Below are 20,069 nucleotides of genomic sequence, written 5' to 3' on the forward strand. Positions count from 1 at the left end.
TACATATGAAATTTATGTTACTTTTTAAACAATCACTATCCACCCAGAAGTGCCATCCTATCACAGGACACACTAGTGGATCCCTAGTCACAACACTGCCACACTTTTGAAAACTTGTGTTGGTATTGAAATACCAAGAGGTCAAGGGAAGGAATACACTATGAAGGAAGTTTCTAGAACACATACAACTAGATATGTAATGCCGTGTTCCTAATTTAGGCCCTTCCCACCAGAGAACAGAAGACTGATTTCATTTAGAAGAATACAGATGATGCTGCATCATCAGAAAGAAAATGAAAAGGGTAAAGGGAAAGAAATCCCACCCCTTATATGTTATATGTTACATAAGCTTCTGGTCAGAAGTTAAATTTTTACTTACGCATAGCTTATTTTTCCCCCTTTGCAATACAAAATAAATAATTCACAAGTTTTGTAGCTTTAGAATTTGTTAAAATTAACTTTTCTGGAACTTACTGCTCTATTAACCAGAAATAAGACCAAATTACCTCATAAAAAATGAAATAGCATTTTAATGTTCCATTTTAATTGTTGGCTCTCACAGGTTTAGAAAGACATAGGCATTACCAATGGAAATGCTGTCTCAGGTTAGGCAAGCTATCACATGAGAGTTTATTATATATCACAAGGAACACAGACAAAAAATGGTGTGAATAAAAGTGGGTCAGAGTGTGTAAATATAAAGTTAAAACCATTAAAAAAAATTCCTAAAATCCATCTGTCATGAGAATGATGACAAAAATTCAGCCTTACATATCCCAGACAGAACAATGAAGATGTGCAGGAAGCAATCTGAAAGAGGGTTCCTGACCTAAAGACCTATTATTATGAAAGAAAAACATATGTAAAAATATGACTTTATGCAGACGAATTTCAAAGAACTAAATCTATAACTAAGGATTTTTAAGATTTTACTAGAAAATGGGAACAGTCTGTTCTTTGCTCCTTATCAATCAGCAATGATCTATGAGTGCCTTAACCAACCCCACCAGCCAACACAAGGATCCCAGCAGAATCAATGTCCTGAGAGGCTGCACTCCTGCAGGCAATGCAGATGACTGAACAAAATGCCCACAGAAACCAGGAAAGGAAGATTCCAGAAGGACTAGATCTTACAGCCATGATAAAGACAATATTGGGATCAATACACATCATGGCTGCAAATGCCACACAAAATATGAGGAAGAAATTGAAATTAGCAACGCTGCTGAAAGGGAAACAGCTTTAGGTGAGTTTCAGAGGATATTTAACAGGACTATGTTGGCCATGTTAAGTGAAATTAATGGAAATGCATCTTTCACTTTTTGTACGGTTACTTGTAACTTAAATTCTTTGAGATGGATGAAAGGCTACTCTCACTGCTTTAAGTTTCAAACTTCCCCTACTTCATGCACAAAACCCAGAAAACTTCCTAATGTACTATATTTATTATGAATATTTTGAATACAAAAAGTATTATCTGCATTACAATTAATGAGAACATTATTTATATCTATACGCTCACTTCTTAAATTGACTTTTAAGTGCTTACTCCATTTATATACCATGAATCAAAATTAAAATGCTGAAATTAAGCCCTTTCTTTTAGGCTTATTACACCACAAAATGATACACAAAATTGCCGAATAGCAGTGGATTGTGTATTCATACTAATATATTTCAACCAAAATATAGGAATGATTTATCTGTATTTTATTATTTAAATTAGCTGGTTAACAATGCATGTATACTAAATTTCTTTATCCATAATCCAGCATAGCATACTTTAAGGCTAGACAAAAAACAACTGCTTGTGTTCTCCTACATCTCTGGAAATGCTACTTCTCTCTCCTAAAAACTATGTAAGGAATGTTTAATAGCTGTTCCCATGTTGGATGTATATGAGATATCTACAATTAGCAGGTCAGCTCCATCCAACCCTGATCTTACTTTCCTCACAAATGATCAGATTATGGTCCCAGTTGATATGTTCAACTGTTAAAAATTATCTGACGCATATAATTATGAAATAGACTATCTTCCCTAAGCTCACCTCTTTTTACCATCAATATCCTCATAACTTGAATGAAACAACCACAGTGGTTGAGTCACTGCTCCAAGATCCAAAGCTCAATCACAGGACAGGTGATTTCAACACCTGGACAGACTGCCCAGAACTGCTGCTCCCTGCATCATCTGTGGCATGAGCACTCAAGTACCTCAAATATTGACATGACCTGCAAGGATTTTTCTTAGGAAAAATAGCTTATTTTTAATATAGAAGAAGATGTGGAGACATACATAGCCTGTGGAAGACAACTATTACTATTGTGTGTGCAGCTGCCCTAAGAACATCAGATCCAAAAAGCCATCCAATGACCAGGACCTCTTTCACCCTTCCAACTGACACAACTCCTTCCCAGTGGATTGCCTGTGATTACCTGAAGGGCCATGAGTAGCATCAGAGGGAATTGTTCTAGGCAGTCCCCACTGGCCTTGCTGGCCTGCAACTGATCTTTTGCATCACTATACAAAGTAATCTGCAAAAAACTGTGACCTGTCTGACACCAACTTCCCTTCCTCAGAAACCTCAAAATCTTCTTTCTTTCTAGGTTACCCCATCACGGCTATCTCATGTAAAATGGACTGTAAGATTTCAGAATGGCACTGTCCGTAACAACTGCTACTTACAAATGTCTTATTACACGCTGTGCTTCAAATACAAAAGCCAAAGAACATTAAGAACACTCGAGAGTGCACTTGCATCAGAGAGTTATTCTTTCCTAAATAACAGATATATAAAAAATAAAATTTCAAAATAGCCTGAACAAGAGTAAAATTGCTCTTAAAAATAGCAATTTTTCAAACCCAGACTTCTGGAGAGCTAGAATATCTTGAGTAGTGGAACTATGTGGCTAACCTGTGGGCTCTTTGGAGCAGTGGGAAGTAGTGCATTTGTAACATGAGACAAACTGCTTAAAAAGAATTGAAGCTGGTGTTTTGTTCTTTTTAATAATGAGATACACAGTAAATCTCTGATTTTTACTTACTTTCAATTATTTAGCAAATAATACTACATTTAATCATGTTTCATTTAAGGAGAATTATTAAATTACTTCTAAATATAGGTTTTTTTTCCTTTAATCCTAGAAACCAGGAAATAACACCTGCAGTAGCATTTGGGTGTGTAAGTATTAAAAATAGCATAGTGATACTACCTGGATGAACTGAAGAGAAAAAAGCTTACAGAGTCTGTTTCCACAAACTCTCTCATCATCTTTCAAGGCCGGTTTTGAGTGAAATGAACTATTTGAGTTTGGTAGTATTTATTATATTTATATTTACTTGTTAAAACATTCCTCTGTAGCAGCAGCATGAAATACACTGCCTACCGATATTGCTCTACCTGTTTTTACTTCTTATCACCATAATATGAGCAATACTTTAATGTACAAATCAATCATGTTCTTCTGGGGAAAAAAAACAAACCAAAACCAACCTAATCCATAGCTCTCCAATGCTTCAGCTTTAAACGCCCCCTGAATCCAACCAGTATTTTATAATGACTGTTAAAAAGGGAATAAAAGAAAATCATTTCATAAATCAAGTCTTTTACCTTTACGTCCAGGGTATACGTTAGGATAATATTCATAATAAAGATCAGGCTGGTCCAAATTTCCAAATGGTTCAAATTCCATTTCTGCATTTTGGAACAGATCCAGTTTCACCAGTAGTGCTAGTCTCACAAACCACAGCTAAAAATTGATACATATAAAAAAAGAGAAGGACAAGGTCTGTTATTAGCTTCTATCAAAAGCCACATCCAATACAATTTCAACTTTTCAACTTTTTCTGATAAAAGCTGAGTAAAGAGTTTCTCTGTTACTGAAAAGAATCAGGATTTATACTTACCTGCTCTTTTACACAGTACTTTTCATCAAATCATTAAAACAAAGCTCAGAGGACCGATGTTTAATTGTTTGTAGAGATAAACAAGATTGATTGAAGATTTTGAAGATGAAGTTTAAAAACTAGCCTGCCTCAAAACTGGAACATCTCTCTTTGAAATGAGTTAGCATGTACCAATTATGAATCTGGTATTTTAACTGCTTTTCCAACTTTATGGCATCCTTAAAATCTTTTGGTGAAAAACCATGAGCTTTAAAATCACTAGGGTTAAAAACATGAGTTCTCATCTGGTCACATCTGAATCACTTGCAATATTTTATTAACTGGGATTAATACATGAACACATTTCTAACATGTAGAAGCTTACTATAAAGTTCACAATCTAGATAGTTCCACGAACTTTAGCAGAATGAGTCTTCCAAAACAGCAAAACATATTCCATTTTACTAGTGTAAAAACCTTTAAAAACATAGAATCAAGATTGGATTTACCTTAAAAAAGTAAGTTTGTTTTAAACGAAGGCCTACTTTACATAAGCAAACAGAAAAATTGTCTTGCTAAAATACTTGAATAACCTCAGTTTCTATGTTACAATTAGGAAAAGGAGTTTGATCCTGTTAAAAAAATGCCAAAAAAATGAATATTGTTGATAAAAAAGTGACAAGAGCATATTTAAACATACCTGTAAAGAATCTGTTGTATGGCTAGCAGGCAGTCCACTTTTTTTATAGCCTTGACCATGTGCAGTTAGAAGCCGCCCACACAAGTCAACTGCTGCCCTCCAGTTTTTACTGCTCTGGGAAGAAGAAAAGAATAAGTAGCAAAATCATCAAGTCCCTAAAATGCACAACTGCTGATTTTGCCCGCAGCAGCAACATGTACCCATCAGTAATAATGACAAGGTCAGGAGAGCTGGCCGGTGAGAAGCAGAATGTCATTTGTCAAAGCTGCATGTCTAATTAGGCAAAAAGGGAAATCAAGTATTAACATCACCAGGTCACTAAAACAAAAGAATATACAATACCATATGGAATTGTAAACGTAAAGCTATATCAAGTTTGATTATATAAATGAACATATTATAATATTCACAACTTTGTTTTCTCCTAAAAAAGGAGAAAAAATTGCCAGCCAGGCATTATCAATAATATCGAAGGCACTCTACAGTCATAAAGTATTAAATGCCTATTCTCATCTCACTGACTTCAGTACCTCAGATTACAACCCCTAGTACAGTTCACTTAATGAAAATGAACTTTTAGCATTGTCCAGGATACAAAATTCCTATTAGTCAAAAACAAAGAACAAGGAAGAACGCAATAACAACTGGCCCATCTACAAAACACAAACATTTGAATTTCCACTGAATTACTAATTTCAAAATACTCTTAATTTTTTTTATTCATAGAACAAAGACATTCCTAGTTAGACAAATCAAACTGTAGTCTCACACTGTTAATCCATTTTTTAACAGAAATATCCCAATAATATTTCTGCCTTGTATAGTCTGATGCAACAAACCAAAAACTTGAAACACAGATTAATGCTTCACAGGTTTAAACTGCTATACTTTTCTATTATACAGAGGAGTTTTTAAAGAGACATGTATTCAGCAGGGCATTGTAATGTAAATATATGCTATTCTGCTATTCCTAAAAGTAATATTTTTTCCAAAATTTCCAAAATATTTTCTTAAGACATAAAAAAAATGTAACTGTAATATAAAATAATCATGTTGTCTGATGAAATGTGAAGGAATAAAATACATTTGTATTGGTGCTTGCAAAGTCCAGATACTAATCTTGAACTAGTATTTTATTATTTTCTCTCCACTGTTTTAGAAATACAGCAAACAGTCACACTGAAAATCCAGCAGTAACAACGGAAGACTTTTCCTATTTTCTGGCCTCCATTTTGCAGCCACAGGCTGCAAACAGGCCCCTACAGAGATCACCACACACTAAGCACCTCATCTCCTCTCTGCATTGTCAGATGCCAGATGAAGTTGAGTTTCACTGGAAATGTAAAAGTTGGCTGACAGCAAGACCATGAAACAGCATGGCACACTCTGAGCCATCTACTTTCATATGGAAGAGCAGGAATTGATAATGCATAATTATATCCTTCAACATCTACCTGTATCAACTTAGAAAAGCTGAAAGATACTGACATAGATTACCTGAAATTCATTCCTCTTCTGGAGAGACAAACTACATTCTTATTATCCTTAGAACAGGAGCAAACACAAAAACTAAAAAACTGCTAAACTAGAACTGCTCAACTTGTCCTCCCAAATGAGAGTTAGGATCAAAAAATATCATTTATGACCAACTCAGTTACTACAATCTTTTAAATTCTATTTCAGGCATGGACAAAAAATACTTTATCGAACAAGACAGGCAAGAGAAGCAAGTCTGATAATTATTGGGAAAACAGTCTTTGCTCGAAGATGAATATTTGAAATTATTTCAAAATGAGAGCTGCCTGCTGGTCATGAAGCCTAATTCTCTCTAGAAGCTTAATAGAAGACTGCTGGCAGTACAACTCTAATTTGACATTAACTGGACAAATTATTATCTTGGGCAAATTGTACCAGGCTTAAGAGTTGCCAGTCCACCAGAAATCTTTACCTGTTTCAAACATCCCTCAAAACTTTGCAGGTCACTGTTGTGCTTCCTATGGTCTACAGTCACACAGTTCTTAAAATCCAGGTTCCTTATATCTAAATTTTGTTTGTAAGTTGTAAGTAGAGACCCAAAGCAAATACAGACACTACAGCTTCAGATACAGCATAAAAAATGCTGAAGAACGTTCTCAAAGATAAAAATAATTATTCTGTGATGATCAGGATATGGTTGTCCAGCTGTAATTCTGTGAAAACACTAATTTCTCTAAGAGAAAATACCGTCAGCCAAATACTATTGCTAAATAGTTCACTAACACAGCGGCGGCCTGAAAGAAGAGAACTCTCCACACAATCTTAGTATCATCTTTCCACTCCCCCCAAAAGTATGGAGCTGCTGTTCTTCTGATGAAAGCCACCAGCCAGCATGATTTCTATACTTTTTAAACACTATTAGACTAGACATTTATCGAGTGAAAAGATTTTTTAAAAAAATCCATATACCTAACCAAAAATTAAAAATCCAAACCATTTCAGTACCAACTGCTGTACATACATCAAAGCTAGGCCAAGCAGATCAGCCATCCAACAGACACTGCATCAGCCCTTGCAGAACTTCTCTGTTCTTCAAAAACACCCAGAAATCATGGGGGAGGTTCACATGCAGACAGGGAAACTGCATAGTAAACAGATTTCAAATACAATTCTTCTGTCGAGAAAAGAGAGGCACGCGGACTGCAAATCTACAGAAAATGTGTTCAATGATGAAAAGGGAACTCCTCTGATACACAAAGACAATTTATAACATCATTCAGTCTCTCAGGAAAACCATTGAAATTTTATCCAATAAATAGTTGCTTCTTAGTACAGAAATGCAACCTCTCCCCAAAAGCACACATTTACAGTTTGTACCACTACCACCTTCTCTCAAATCAGCTATAAAAATGTAGGAAATTGCGCACTGATTTAAAAACAAAAGAACAATCCCTTCCCCTATTTTAAGGACAATTTATAACTTATTAAAGTGAATATGTATGTTATACCACTGTATCCAGGTTTTATATATTTGAAAATATATGCAAAAGCACAATATTACTCATATGCAAAAGTAACAATATATGACTTTTATAAAATAGACTCAAAGGGAGTCATTAACTCGACATTGTAACACCATTAAAGTGATTAAAATGTCCTCCTCCACTAGCTATGACAGGCTTCTCCTCTGTAAATTACATTGGTAGAGCATTTACACATCAGTTAAGAAAATGTAGCTAGTAACCCTTTTTTGGTCTAGCAGCTTGAGGGTATTATTCCATATTTAGAGAAAGCATTACATATTTACAGTGGCAAGACACAGCAGTCTTTTTCAAAGTACGACAACTCTGAAAGACTGCATTTTTCTCTGGCTGCAGACACCTTACAACTGAAAACATCAGAAAGGTCGCTGTAAGCAAGACTGTACTATTTGTTCAAATGAGGGTAAAAAACCAGTCTAAAATATGGAATAACAAGAACTAACAAAATTGCAGCTTACACCTTGTATTTGCTGCTGTAAAACAAAGCAACACTGTGATGAGAAGATCTTGCTTACATTTATTTGCTTTAGAGTAAATCCATAATCCTATGCCAGACTGATAAAACTTTTTGGAAATTGAAAACCCAGATTTTGTTTTCAGTTAAAAAATATAAAAACTCATCCAGTACAGATATATAACTCTATTCACAAATTATTACAGAATTATAGTGTAGAACTGCTTCAGCAGCCCCTTATCTCTTTAAAGCCCTAAAGTTGTAAAACTAAGTCACCTTTACCACCTCCATATTGTTTTGCTACCAGTAGAGCATTTCCAATTCACTACTGCCCATCCCAGAGAAGAAACTGAAAATGTGAAAGAACAGCTGTTCAATAAACCATCTTTGGCTCACTGGCAAAAATCTCATTCAAACAATCTAATTGACCAAATTGATGCTGAACAATTTTGTTAACCAAGTTCAACAACTTGAGTTCAGTTGAAAAACTATTTTCAGGTGAAAAACTATTCATCTTAGACATGATGCTACTGTTGGTGATCTCATCAGAAAAGGTGCACCTTTGGAAGTTCAGCTTATCAACTTCTTGATAAATTTTGTTTTCAGACAATTAGCTGTACTTGAGGAAGCTTTTGCAGACTGCATTATGCTCCTCCCCAAAGGACATCAGTCTCCAACTTTCTTTGCTGCAAGCACTAACTGCATCTTACCCACAGAAGTGCTTTTATTTAAATGTTTTTTACTGGACTTTTTACAGGAATGTGAGAAGGTACTACTGGGGAATGCACACTGGAAACAGTCCAATATAAGGTATTCCTCTGTAGCCCTGGTTAAAAGAGGTGGTATCTTCATTTGTAGATGTAACCTAGGAGGTGGTACTGTCAATATGTAAGGACCACTTCACTGAACAGGGACCAGATGATTAACAATATCAGAACAATAGAAAAGGTAAAACACAAGGCAAGTAGTGTCATTTACAATGTAATGTGCTGAGTTCTGAGCAATGATACCAAAAAGATGTTAGCTTCAATTGGGAGAGAGTCTGAGAAGAGCTCCAAAGAGGATTATGAAGGCATCCAGGACAGGATGATTAGAAATGATTAGAGAAGGGTTATTTTTTCCTTTAAAAAGAAAATCTGAGAAGTGGAAGTGCCATGGCTGTCTGCTCATACAAAGTAGCAGGGAAGAAGAAGCAAATATTAAGGAAAAAAAATTACTTAAAAAGCAACATAAGACCAAAACACTTAAATGATTGTAAACAACTTTAGCTTTGATTAGAAGAAAGATTTTGAAGGAGGACTGATTGGAATGCCTTTGATTAACAACCAAAGGAATGAACTTCTGAAATAGCCTTTGAAAGTAGAAGCAGTATATTTGTATTTATTAAAACAGCCAAATAAGCTAACAGAATTAATCATATGGTAGAATAGAAAAGCTTCAGAATTGCAGCTGAAGACCTGTGGTTTGAAAATTTGGTATACTGCTGAGCATATTTTTCCATCCACACAGCATTAAAAAAATAGCTAGATACTAATGAAGCAGTTTCCTCTGAAGTAGACAGGCTTAGAATACTGGTTTTATTTTTTCTTTTTTTTTTTTTGACCCCATAACACAATGGAGTTTGCCCAAGATCATCTGAGAATTTTATCCTAACAAATTTCTTCATAACAGGACCAAACATTCAGTTCTGGTTTCAGCTGTCACTGGTGTTTTCCTAGAGCATGTGATAATTGTTGGGACTTTTAGATGGAAACTCATGTAAATTTAGCTTGTGATCAGAGACTTTACTATTAGGTCTCTATTGACTGAGTTCAGACAACAACTCACATGTAAACACCTAAATAACAGATATCAGTCTGAAGATGAAATTTATCCTAATTCTAAGCATTTCTCTTCTGCACTGCAAATGCATTCAAAATACACTCTTCTAAGTTGCTGCAAGGGATTGAACTGAGTGACAAAAAATCTCATGTTCATGTGTAGTACAGAAGGATACCAAATTAACAGCTAAGGAAGAATCTTAACTGTATGGAAACTGCACAGCAATATTCCAAATATTCACTAGTTTTTAACTAGATCTTAAGATAAATATTGCCTGTAAGTTGTCCTTTGCATTGAAAGACTTATTTGCTGAACATATTTGGTCACAAATTCTCTCATAAACAAAGTGACTAGTAACAGAGTAGTTATTATATGTCATTCTGGCCTATTATGCATGTAAAAAGCATCATCTTTTTAGTTAATATAATCTAGCATAGGATTTTAATGTTTTAAAGTCTGAAATCCCTTTAACTTTAAAAACTGCAGTCAATCAGAAATAAATTTTCCACATTTAGACTTTAAGAAGAAATGCAATGTTTGCAAGGGAACAAAAAAAGACTAACCAATTCTCATCATAAAAAGAAACAAGTTCTACAAATGAAACTGAGAAAGTAATTTCGCATAGTCAAAACCAACTAACAGCTAATGACTGAAAGCCTTGAAAATCAAAGAACATTCTAACTTCCACCCAAATGGTTTCTATTTTATAAAAAACCCCACCATTCTAAATAAGGCAAGGTTTTCTTTAAAAAAATAAACCTGCAAGTAAGGTAAGTAACCATAAATACCATAAGTAACAAAATATCCTACAGCTGCAGACTGCCTCCTAGCTTCACTGCCTTGGGCCTAAAAGCTTTAACACAACTCTGATGCTTTAGAGCAGGCTCAAAGCAAAAACAGTATCAGCAGCACCAGCATTGTAATTTAAGGTACAAGATGGTCTGCACCATAGAAGAGCATCTTGCACAGACACCACTACCAGGCTAAATAGAAAGGTATTTCCCACACATCAAAAATTCTCTTCTGGAAGATGCAAAGTAAGTGTGAAAAAAAAATCTTTTTCCTACTTTAGACACTGATGGGTACAAGACTTTTGCATAAGTTTTTTTCGCCTCTCAAGTCAAGCAAAACATTGAGATAAACAGAAAAACATGTGTCTAGGGTGGAGATCACAATCTGTCTTTTCATGTTTAGTTTCTAAAATTTCCTTTGAATTCCTTTACCAGTGCTTGTCAAGACCTCCTAGACTATTCCTAACATGACAAAAAAGTAATCTCTTATGGAGCTTTACATGTAAAGTCACACTATTAAATTAAAGGATGTTAAATACCAAATACATCCTGTCCTGATAATTCCTCATTACTTTTTCTCAGTAATTCTTCATCCATTTTTTCAAAAATAAAGTAAATCCAAAACACCTTGTTACGTCATCAGATTAAAGAAGGCTCAGTCATGAATGTCATAGTAATGAATTCTGCACAGGAACACAATGGTTAAAGGAACAAGGCAAGGCTTACAAGGCTGCTAGACACAACTATTTTCAGAACAGAAATACTTACATTAATGAAAGGATTAAGATAAGCTTTCCTCTGGAAGTAATTTGCTTTAGTTTTCTGCACTGAAGTAAAAAATCAGGCAGCTGAAATTATCATACCAGTTTGGCTTGCCATTCACAACTTTTATGTCTTTTTGTAAAACAACAGGTGAAAATGTAAGTATATATACATGTAAACAAAAACATTATTAAAATCTGTTTTGCAACCATTTGTATTACATAAAAACTCACAATCACTTCAAATAATTTTTTGTAACTTATGCACATAAAAAAATGTTTACTATGTGATTTAAACCCAAATAATTAAACCCCAGTGTCATTCCCATTAAAGACTATTGTAGTTTGGCTAGTACTATTGAAGGGTCAGGAATAGACTAACAAAGTTTTTTTCCCCAGTTTCTCCTCAGTCAGTAGCTCCCAATTATCTTGAGAGAAGCACAATATTAAATATATATTATATGATGATTGTTACTTACAATTAGCTGTTTTAAGCCTACAAATGACTGCTCTACTGAGTTGGCATTTAAAACTTGTCTCTTCACTGCAGCCTGCTCCCCCAAGAAGCGAAGCATTAGGTCTTTCACTGCATCTCCCTTGGTGTTCATGGAACAGAAAAAGAAAACAGATAGCAAGACTATTTAAAACATTATTTCAGCAAAATAAAATGTAGAATTAAAACTGAGCAAAAGAGTTCTTTCCTCTAGAGAAATACAAATTTTTCAGTACATGTGTAATAAATATGTGTATATACAGCATTGGAATGAAAACTTCTACATGTACTTCACATGATTTGCTATATTTTTTCTTCCATGTATAGGTTTCAGTTAGCATTGACATATTCAGATTTATTTCCTTTTTATACTATTGTCATTCACAGATCTTACAAAATATTCCTCAAAGATCTTCTAAAAACCAGAAAGTTTCACACGTTTCTGTAATGTACGTTAACAGTGAAAGGTGCAATCTATTGATCAAAAATAAACATGCACACAGTAAGTCAGCCTTAAATATCCACAGAAAATAAACTTTGAGAGATCATAAACCAAAGTAAAAAGCAACCCTTCAAAAAGTGTTATTATAAATTTCAGAAGAACTAGCTGCAGGCATCAGTCAGAGAAACTGGGCTATCTGAGCTCAATAGCTGTTTGCCTAAAAAGAGAGTGAACCGCATATAATAACAGCAGATTGTCAAAAAGTAGCATGCAGGTGAAATAAAAGTCAGTCAGTATTTTTCTTGGTGTGAGTTATTGACATAAGACTTGTCTTACAATATACTTCCTGAGCAAGCAGGGCAAAAAATAAAGTCCCAAGCTTGTCAATACATATAATGTGAAATTTCAGTCCTTCCCTGAAGCACACTTAGAGTTCACTCACTGCAAATGCATTTTTCAACCAACTTAACTGTCCACTGCATGTAGCTTGGTTTAACATCTTGCATTAACATTCAGCATTAGCAAACTATTCATACCAAAGCTTGAATGACCCTTGTTGGAAGCTACTTTAACATTGAAAATATACCTCCTACAATGTTCCAGTTGACATTTCAAGCACTCTACAATTACAGTTACAGTTAAATACACAATTTGCAATACTATGGAACAATGATACCAAACCAGGGGATGTCAAATTAGTCAAGACATGCACTCGGGCCACTGAAAAGCAGTAACTGAAAGTGAGGAAAGTTTTCTAAACATAAAGCACTTCAGAATTTTTCCCTGTGGACATGTCTATGAAACTCTTATAAATTATAGACAATGAAAAAAGCATTAGGATTTCCTTTAATTCCATTGATGATTTTACATCACGTCTTTTGTAGAAATACATTGCATGGACATTGTCAAACATCTTCCCTTCAATTATGTACTAAATGGTAGATCTGCATATTTGCATGTGCCCAGATTTAGAGACTGATCAGCAGAAACAAGCCTTTAATCCCTGACTGCGCTGAGGAAGGTGAAAGAGAACTATTGTAAAAAAGGATGCTTGCAAAAAGGAGCCCATCATCCTTGGAGACTGCAGAAGGGATCACTCCATCTGTCTGACTAGCTGTCAGGAGAGAAAGAGTACACACTGGAATAACTCATCAAGGTCTAAGGGATATTTTGGGTACAACTGGAGGAGGAATAGCTTCTTGTTACAATGTTTTCTTTCACGCTAATTATTTGGCTCTGTGATAACAAACTAACGTTTTAAGATAAAGCAAACCCAAGAAGCAGCGGCAGTGTGGCATGGTATTTATTGCTTGGTATTTATTGCTTGTGACAGAAACTCGAGATTTTTCAGATAATTAATTATAAGTCTGGACGTGATTCACTCCAGAAACTCTTCTGATAGCTTCTGCAGATTGGGAAGTTACTGCAGAGTGCTCTCTACTTGTATTTGACTATTGACTGATGGTCTTTGTTATGCATAATTAAGGATTAAAGCATCCAAACTCTCAACACCATCTATCTACACAACAATTCTATTATCCAGAGGCATAGATACCAGAGAGTAGGATTAACCTGTTTCAAGAAAAAAAACAAAACATCATGATAGTAAGCTTGGCTGAGCAGCCAGGATAACTACTTCATGAGAAATCTTAAATACATGTGAGTAAAATTTCCCAAATTCTGAAAAAAAATGCTTTATGCCTTCTCACCTGTTAAGAAATTGATAGATGACAGAAAATTACTTTTCACTACTATGTTGTTTGCTTTGTGATCTCCTCTAGTCTTTTAATTTTGGGGTTATCCCTTGCCAGCAGCTTGCTGCAGCACTCAATCTTTCTTAGAGGTTGTAACTTTCCATCACTTGAGGAAGATAGAAATGATGCCATTTCAGCCAATGTTAACATTATTGAGACCTCTGTGAACATGAGTGAAATAATTTCCCACTCAATCACAACAGGGAATTCCAGAAACAAAGCTGTCTGCTTAGACTCTGTAGCACAGCTTAGAGGGTGTGTATATATTCCAAATGTAACTATTATCTTACTAACTCAGAGGATCAGAAATAAAGTACTTAAAAATACAAACAGTTTTGGCTTCTGTGGAAGCTGTCAACACTGGTTTTCAATGCAGCAAACAAATGTTACTGTGAATAAATGAGATCTGGTCTTAGCCTCCTCCTACAGGGCAGCAGTGACACTGCATTTTCTAATTAGGGTTGAAGTAATACACACAAAGTGACCATCAGCAACAATATGAAACACTATGATATACAGATTATTGGACAGATCTACAGTATTTCTAAAATATAATCCCAGAGGAAGATACAGTAATAGACTCTTACCTGGATATTATCGAACTTCAACCCAGGCATGGTGAGATTCTCCTTGTCTATGAACACAGTGCTGTACTGTTGTGTGGCAACTGAAATGAGAACATTTCTTGTCTCCTCACTGGGAATCCAAGCATCATTTCTTCTATCCAGTTCGCTCATATTTAAGGCTGTGGCAAACGGGTCATCACTTCCAGCAAACACAGCTTGGATTTGTGAGAATGGCTTGGGGGACTGACTTATTTCTAGAGATGATGGGGGACCACCTGCTTCAGGTCTCCCATTTTGCACAGGGAAAGCAGGGTTGGATGAAGAACCACCTCCACCATTAGAAAGAGAGGACATCTGTTCTGGAACTGAAGAACTTGCATTGGGATTACTAACAGAAATAAAATTGGATGTTGTGAATGAATCAAAAAAATCAGAAGCTAAAGTATTAGTGTTAACAGTGTCACCAAAGAACTTGCTTAGACTGGGACTTGGTTGAACCACCTGTGGATTATACTTCACTGGAGTCTCTATTATACTACTAAAACTGGGAGATTTCACCATCTGAGGCTCAAAACCATCAGGTAGGAACAACTGTGGCTGGGAGCTAGCATTGTTTGCTTGGCTGAAGATGGTGCACACAGGAATGGGCTCAGCCTCAGACGATGGTTTGGTAGTACTGGGTGACAGCATCTGGTCCTCAGGTGTGCTCTCATCAACGTTATTTGGTTTGGTTTCAACAGGAACATTGTTTCCCAGCTTTGGTTCCTCCTTCACTGCTTCCTGAATTGAGTCTTCCTTTAAAGATGCCTGATCATCTGTTCCAATCTCAGAAATGTCTTTTGGGGTTTCTTCATGTTCAGTTTCACTCTCATTACTCAAAAACTCTTCTTTATCCACTTCAGTCTGTGTTTTTTGATTATCTTTAGCTTCCATTTGGTCTACTATCTCCTGAAGACAACCAAGTTCACCTGTGTCATCTTCACTATTGTTTGGGGAATCTGAAATAATGACACTCTCCATCATTTGCTCATTAAGTTTATCTACAAAATTATTTGAGTCCTCTGATACAGTTTCATTCCCTTCAGACTCAAATTCATCTCCACCAAGGTCAATGGTTTCCTCATGAAAGAGAATTTCTTCCTGAGTTTTCTGCTGAACTAGGTCTCTGCTGTCATCTTCAGCTGAGGCGCTCTTTGCATCCTTAGCGTTGCTTTCATTATTCTCCATAGTAACTGAAAAAGGAGAAGCCCCCACCAAAACAAGAATTAGTTTTATTGGTTGTATACTGCTCAGGTGTCATAGCAAAACTCCTAAGAACCATACAAAAGTAAAATACCATAGTATTTCAGTAAACACACAATAGTAAAAGTCTTCCTTTAAAAAATAGTGATTTCACTATTTCACATCTTCCCTTTGACATTTTTCATTTAAAGTCTAATCACAGAACCAATTCTGAAAGTATTTTCTCTTTATCTTTTCTACACGTCGTAAAACTATTGAGATTGAAAACCAAACGCCTCCCACTGAACACACATGAAACAGTATCATAGAACGGTATCAGAGAATGGTTTGGTTAGGAAGGAGACCTTACAGGATCATCTGATTCCAAACCCCCCACCATGCGCAGGGACACCTTCCACTGGACCAGACTGCTCAGAGCCGCATCCAAGCTGCCCTTACACTCCTCCAGGTTTAGGACCTCCCCAACATCTCCGGACAAGCCGCTCTAGCGACTCAACATTTGCGTTCCGGATCGCGAGGACGCGCTAGCTCCGGTTTCAGCAAAGCGCAGCGCAGGCTCCCGGCTGTCAGCAGGGCAGCTGCCGAGCGCGGCCGGGCTCAGCGGGGGCAGCGCTGGGCACGGGCAGCGCCGCTGCGAGCCCCGCAGCCCCGGCCCGGACACCCCCCGGGGGTGAGCCCGGCCGCCTCCAGGCACAGCTCCAGTGAGCACCCGCCCACCCGAACGACCCTCAGGCCGCGCGACCCCTCCCCTCCGTTCCCGTCTCTCCGTTCCCGTCCCGCTCCGTTCCCGTCTCTCCTTTCCCGTCCCGCTCCGTTCTCTCCCGTCCCGTCCCGTCCCGTCCCGTCACCTCCGCGCCGCCGCTGCGCCCGGCGCCGCTCCCCCCGCACTGCGCCTGCGCTCGGGCCGGGCCGGGCGGGGCTGCGCGCGCGCAGCTCCCGGAAGCGGCCGGCGACGGGCCCCGCCGAGGGTCAGAAAGCATCGAAAGCGACGGCGGCTGCCTGGCTGGGCTAGGGGGGTCGCGATGGAGGACGACGCGCCGGTGATTTACGGGCTGGAGTTCCAGGTGAGCGAGAGTGCAGCCCAAGGTGCCGGTCCTGCCTTCGAAAAGGCGCTGGCCGCGGGGTCGGGTGTGTGTAGTGGGGCAGAGGAGAGCCCGCCCGGGGGAGACCGGCGTCCTCCCTCCTCCCCAAGCTGGACCGGGGCACCGCGGGCACCGCCGGGTTGTGGTGGCTTTTGGCAGCCGCGCTCGGGCGTTTAAGGGTGGGTGCCCGGCCAGCGGCCGGGAGTCGTTCCCCACCCCACTCGCGCTGTTTGCAGGGCGGGAGCGGGGCCCGGCAGGCTCCTTCTGCCCGCGGTGCCCGGGGGCTCCTGCCCGGGCACCGCTCCCGGCTCCGCGCTGGAAAAGGCTTTGTCTGGCGCTGCAGTGGTGCCAAAGTACTGCCAAATAAATCATTGATTCTGCCTTGTCAGAAAAAAAAAAAAAAAAATTGCTTTTCTGAGGAGAGAGCATGAAACTGTTTCCAGTAAGTTACGAATTTTAGTTGGTTGTACCCTGCCATAAATCTACGTGAACTTTGTGGGATCTCCCTGTAAAGTCTTTGTCAGCAGTGCAGTATGTGCATTTGTCCCATGCGACAAATCTGTCCATCACATCAGTATTTTATGGCTGTAAAGAAATGGAACTGTCCAACTCAGAAACTTAGTGATCCTCTTGTTAGACGAGCACAGGTGTTGTGTTTAATGAGGTTTCTGTAAGTTCTGGGAAAGCAGAGTGAGAGGGACCCTAATTCATTCCTCCTCCGCCTAAGGGCTCTACTCAGCTGTGATGTGTTGCGGCTGGCTCACCATCACTAGCCATTATAGCGGTAATGCCTGCAGAAGAAAACCAGCACCTCCTAACAAAGCACTTCATTCTGCTGTAGATGTAGCAATAGAAATATCCTCATGGGGCAGGTTTTTTTTGGCTTTTGGCACTTTCGCTGAGGATTCGTGTAATGTGCAAAGGTTCTTTGTAAGAAATGACCTGAATGCCGAGTGTGCTCTGTAGTCCTGACCATACCAATAGATTTCATTAACAAATTTGGATTTGTTTGGTTTTTCTCTTCTGTGGGAGCTGCTACATAATGTTCACCTGCACTAAATGTTGAATCTACGCAAACCTGATGAAGTTTTATAGTGTGCTGTTTTGTATGATAGTATTTTCTGATTGGCTCGAGATAGCTGTAACTTGGACTTCAAAATTAATGAAACTTATACTTAAATCTTTTTTGCAGAAGAGAACATATATCCTGTACTTAATAATAGTCATAGTTCATTTCTGGTAAGTCACATATAATCCATCTTCCAGGAATTTGGGCAAGCTAGTGTGTGCTGTCTGGAACCTCCATGGACCTGTGTATCCTGCCCCCTCCATATATCCATACCATATATCTGCTACACACTTCTCTCCTGTGAAGTATGTAACTTGTTGGAGTTGTCTGGCAGGAGGATAAAGCAAAAGCGTGAATAAAGTGGCTGTAATAAAAGGAAATTACTGTTAATACAGATCACTTGGGGAGAGGGTGAGGAAAGAAGAGATAATTTATGCGTAAGTCAGGGAGTATAGAGATGAAGGCTCTGTTGTTGATCTCCATTAACTCCCAGTGTGTCTTTAAAACAAATTGCATCTCTGTGCTTTTTGATAATGGAGACACTAATATAAAAACTTAAACCTAAAATTGATCTGGTTTTTCCAACTGCCATTTCTAGGTCTAATAAGAAAGATGATTATTTTTTTAAAACATAGTTTCTTCTGTGTTGCTAGATAATAATGGTTAGCTGTGTCATCACAATTACTGCTTTTTGTCTGGAAGAGTCTGTTCAGACTCTTTTTCAGCCAAGTTTTAAAAATTTTGGCTTTGCATCTCATATTTGGACTCTAGCAGTCAGCAGAAGTCCTTCTTTGGACACTGATGGAGAAAGTGTAGTTGTGTAAATGTGCTTTTCATCTGATCTAATGTGATCATGTTTATAGGAACTTAAAGCTGATTCTTCCTAGGCACTATCCACCAACTAACTTAACATTATTTTTGCATGGTTTTTGTTCATTTCCATGTATAGAATGTGTTCTGATGTATTAGCATATATAAGGTAACATAGAATAATGAACAAATACATTTTTCTCTTTTTTAATCTCTTAGGTGTGTCTGTAAGTGATATGAACCTTGTACAGACATGCAAATAATGTGTGAGTGACACTTTTTGTGCCTTTTAAAAAGTCTCACCATAGTTGCTCTGCTTGTCCAACTGCAGTGAAAATGAGAAGATTACAGTGGGCGGTGAATGAAAATGTGAGATAGTGCTTGAATTAAGGTACTGAGTGATGGGACTGTGGCTCAGGATGATGAATACAAAGCAGCAGCTGCAGAACATTTCAATACCAAGGTGCTTCTTCTAAAAGGAATCTTGGTAGAAATAATCAATATCCTCAATTATAAGAATGTGATGAATGAGTTCCCAGGAATATTGCTGAGTGCTGTATTTTTTTGTCAGTGAAATTATGTTGTTCTTGTTTTGTCTAGAGTTGAGCTGGGCTGTATTCTCTAACCTGAAGTACATGGTATGTCTGCCCCATGTTGAACTGGCTTTCATTTTCAGGGAGTCACAATTTCCCCCATGTTTTTTCTTGAGGGTTTAAACAGTGACATTTTGAGCAGCTGTGAAAGCACCACTGAACATCTCAAAATACCGTGTTTGCCTTACTCTAAGGTTGACTGGATAACATCTCTAGCCCTGGAAATGAGCAGTGAGGAGGGGTGCTTTCTGGGGTAGGCATTTGGTTCAAGCCTACATCTTGCTTATTTAAAAGCATGCAGAAGCCAGCCAGCATCATGAGATGAGGGAAGGGGAACATGAGTTATGCCAGAGAATGATCATTTTGGAGTGTGTGTTTGGTGTGTTTGATGGGTTTTGGGGATACCACAACACAGCTGGATTTCAGCATGCTGGATACTCCTACTGTATGTTGCACGTCAAAAGTACATAGACAAGTGAGGAAAAAGGACAATGAGCAGGAGGCAAGGACCACAGAAAGCTGCCTGGCTGAGCACAGGGCCATACTGCCCATGGGCAGCTCCAGCACCACCCTGAGACAGGGTCTG

The 20,069-nt window shown here is 38.0% G+C and overlaps 2 protein-coding genes across 4 annotated transcripts in view; one reads left to right on the plus strand and one right to left on the minus strand.

Annotated features, from left to right (window-relative positions):
* The window catches only part of TRAPPC12 (trafficking protein particle complex subunit 12), a 50,343-nt gene extending 33,370 nt beyond the window's left edge, over positions 1-16,973 (minus strand). The window contains exons 1-5 of one of the 3 annotated variants that reach the window (XM_058019346.1): positions 16,789-16,973; positions 14,709-15,919; positions 11,912-12,028; positions 4,589-4,702; positions 3,614-3,752 (exon numbers count right to left, since the gene is read on the minus strand). In XM_058019346.1, coding sequence (XP_057875329.1) covers positions 3,614-3,752; positions 4,589-4,702; positions 11,912-12,028; positions 14,709-15,919; positions 16,789-16,909 — 1,702 coding nt within the window. In that variant the 5' untranslated portion in view covers positions 16,910-16,973. Of the gene's footprint in view, positions 1-3,613; positions 3,753-4,588; positions 4,703-11,911; positions 12,029-14,708; positions 15,920-16,426; positions 16,516-16,777 lie in introns of those variants that run through there. The other 2 variants (XM_058019344.1, XM_058019345.1) reach the window with 2 other exon arrangements.
* The window catches only part of EIPR1 (EARP complex and GARP complex interacting protein 1), a 72,221-nt gene continuing 69,072 nt past the window's right edge, over positions 16,921-20,069 (plus strand). The window contains exon 1 of the mRNA XM_058019348.1: positions 16,921-16,993. Within this exon, the coding sequence (XP_057875331.1) occupies positions 16,952-16,993 (42 nt within the window). The 5' untranslated portion in view covers positions 16,921-16,951. The remainder of the gene's footprint in view (positions 16,994-20,069) is intronic.

Source organism: Melospiza georgiana, chromosome 3 (genome assembly GCF_028018845.1).
Source record: "Melospiza georgiana isolate bMelGeo1 chromosome 3, bMelGeo1.pri, whole genome shotgun sequence".
Lineage (NCBI taxonomy): Eukaryota > Metazoa > Chordata > Aves > Passeriformes > Passerellidae > Melospiza > Melospiza georgiana.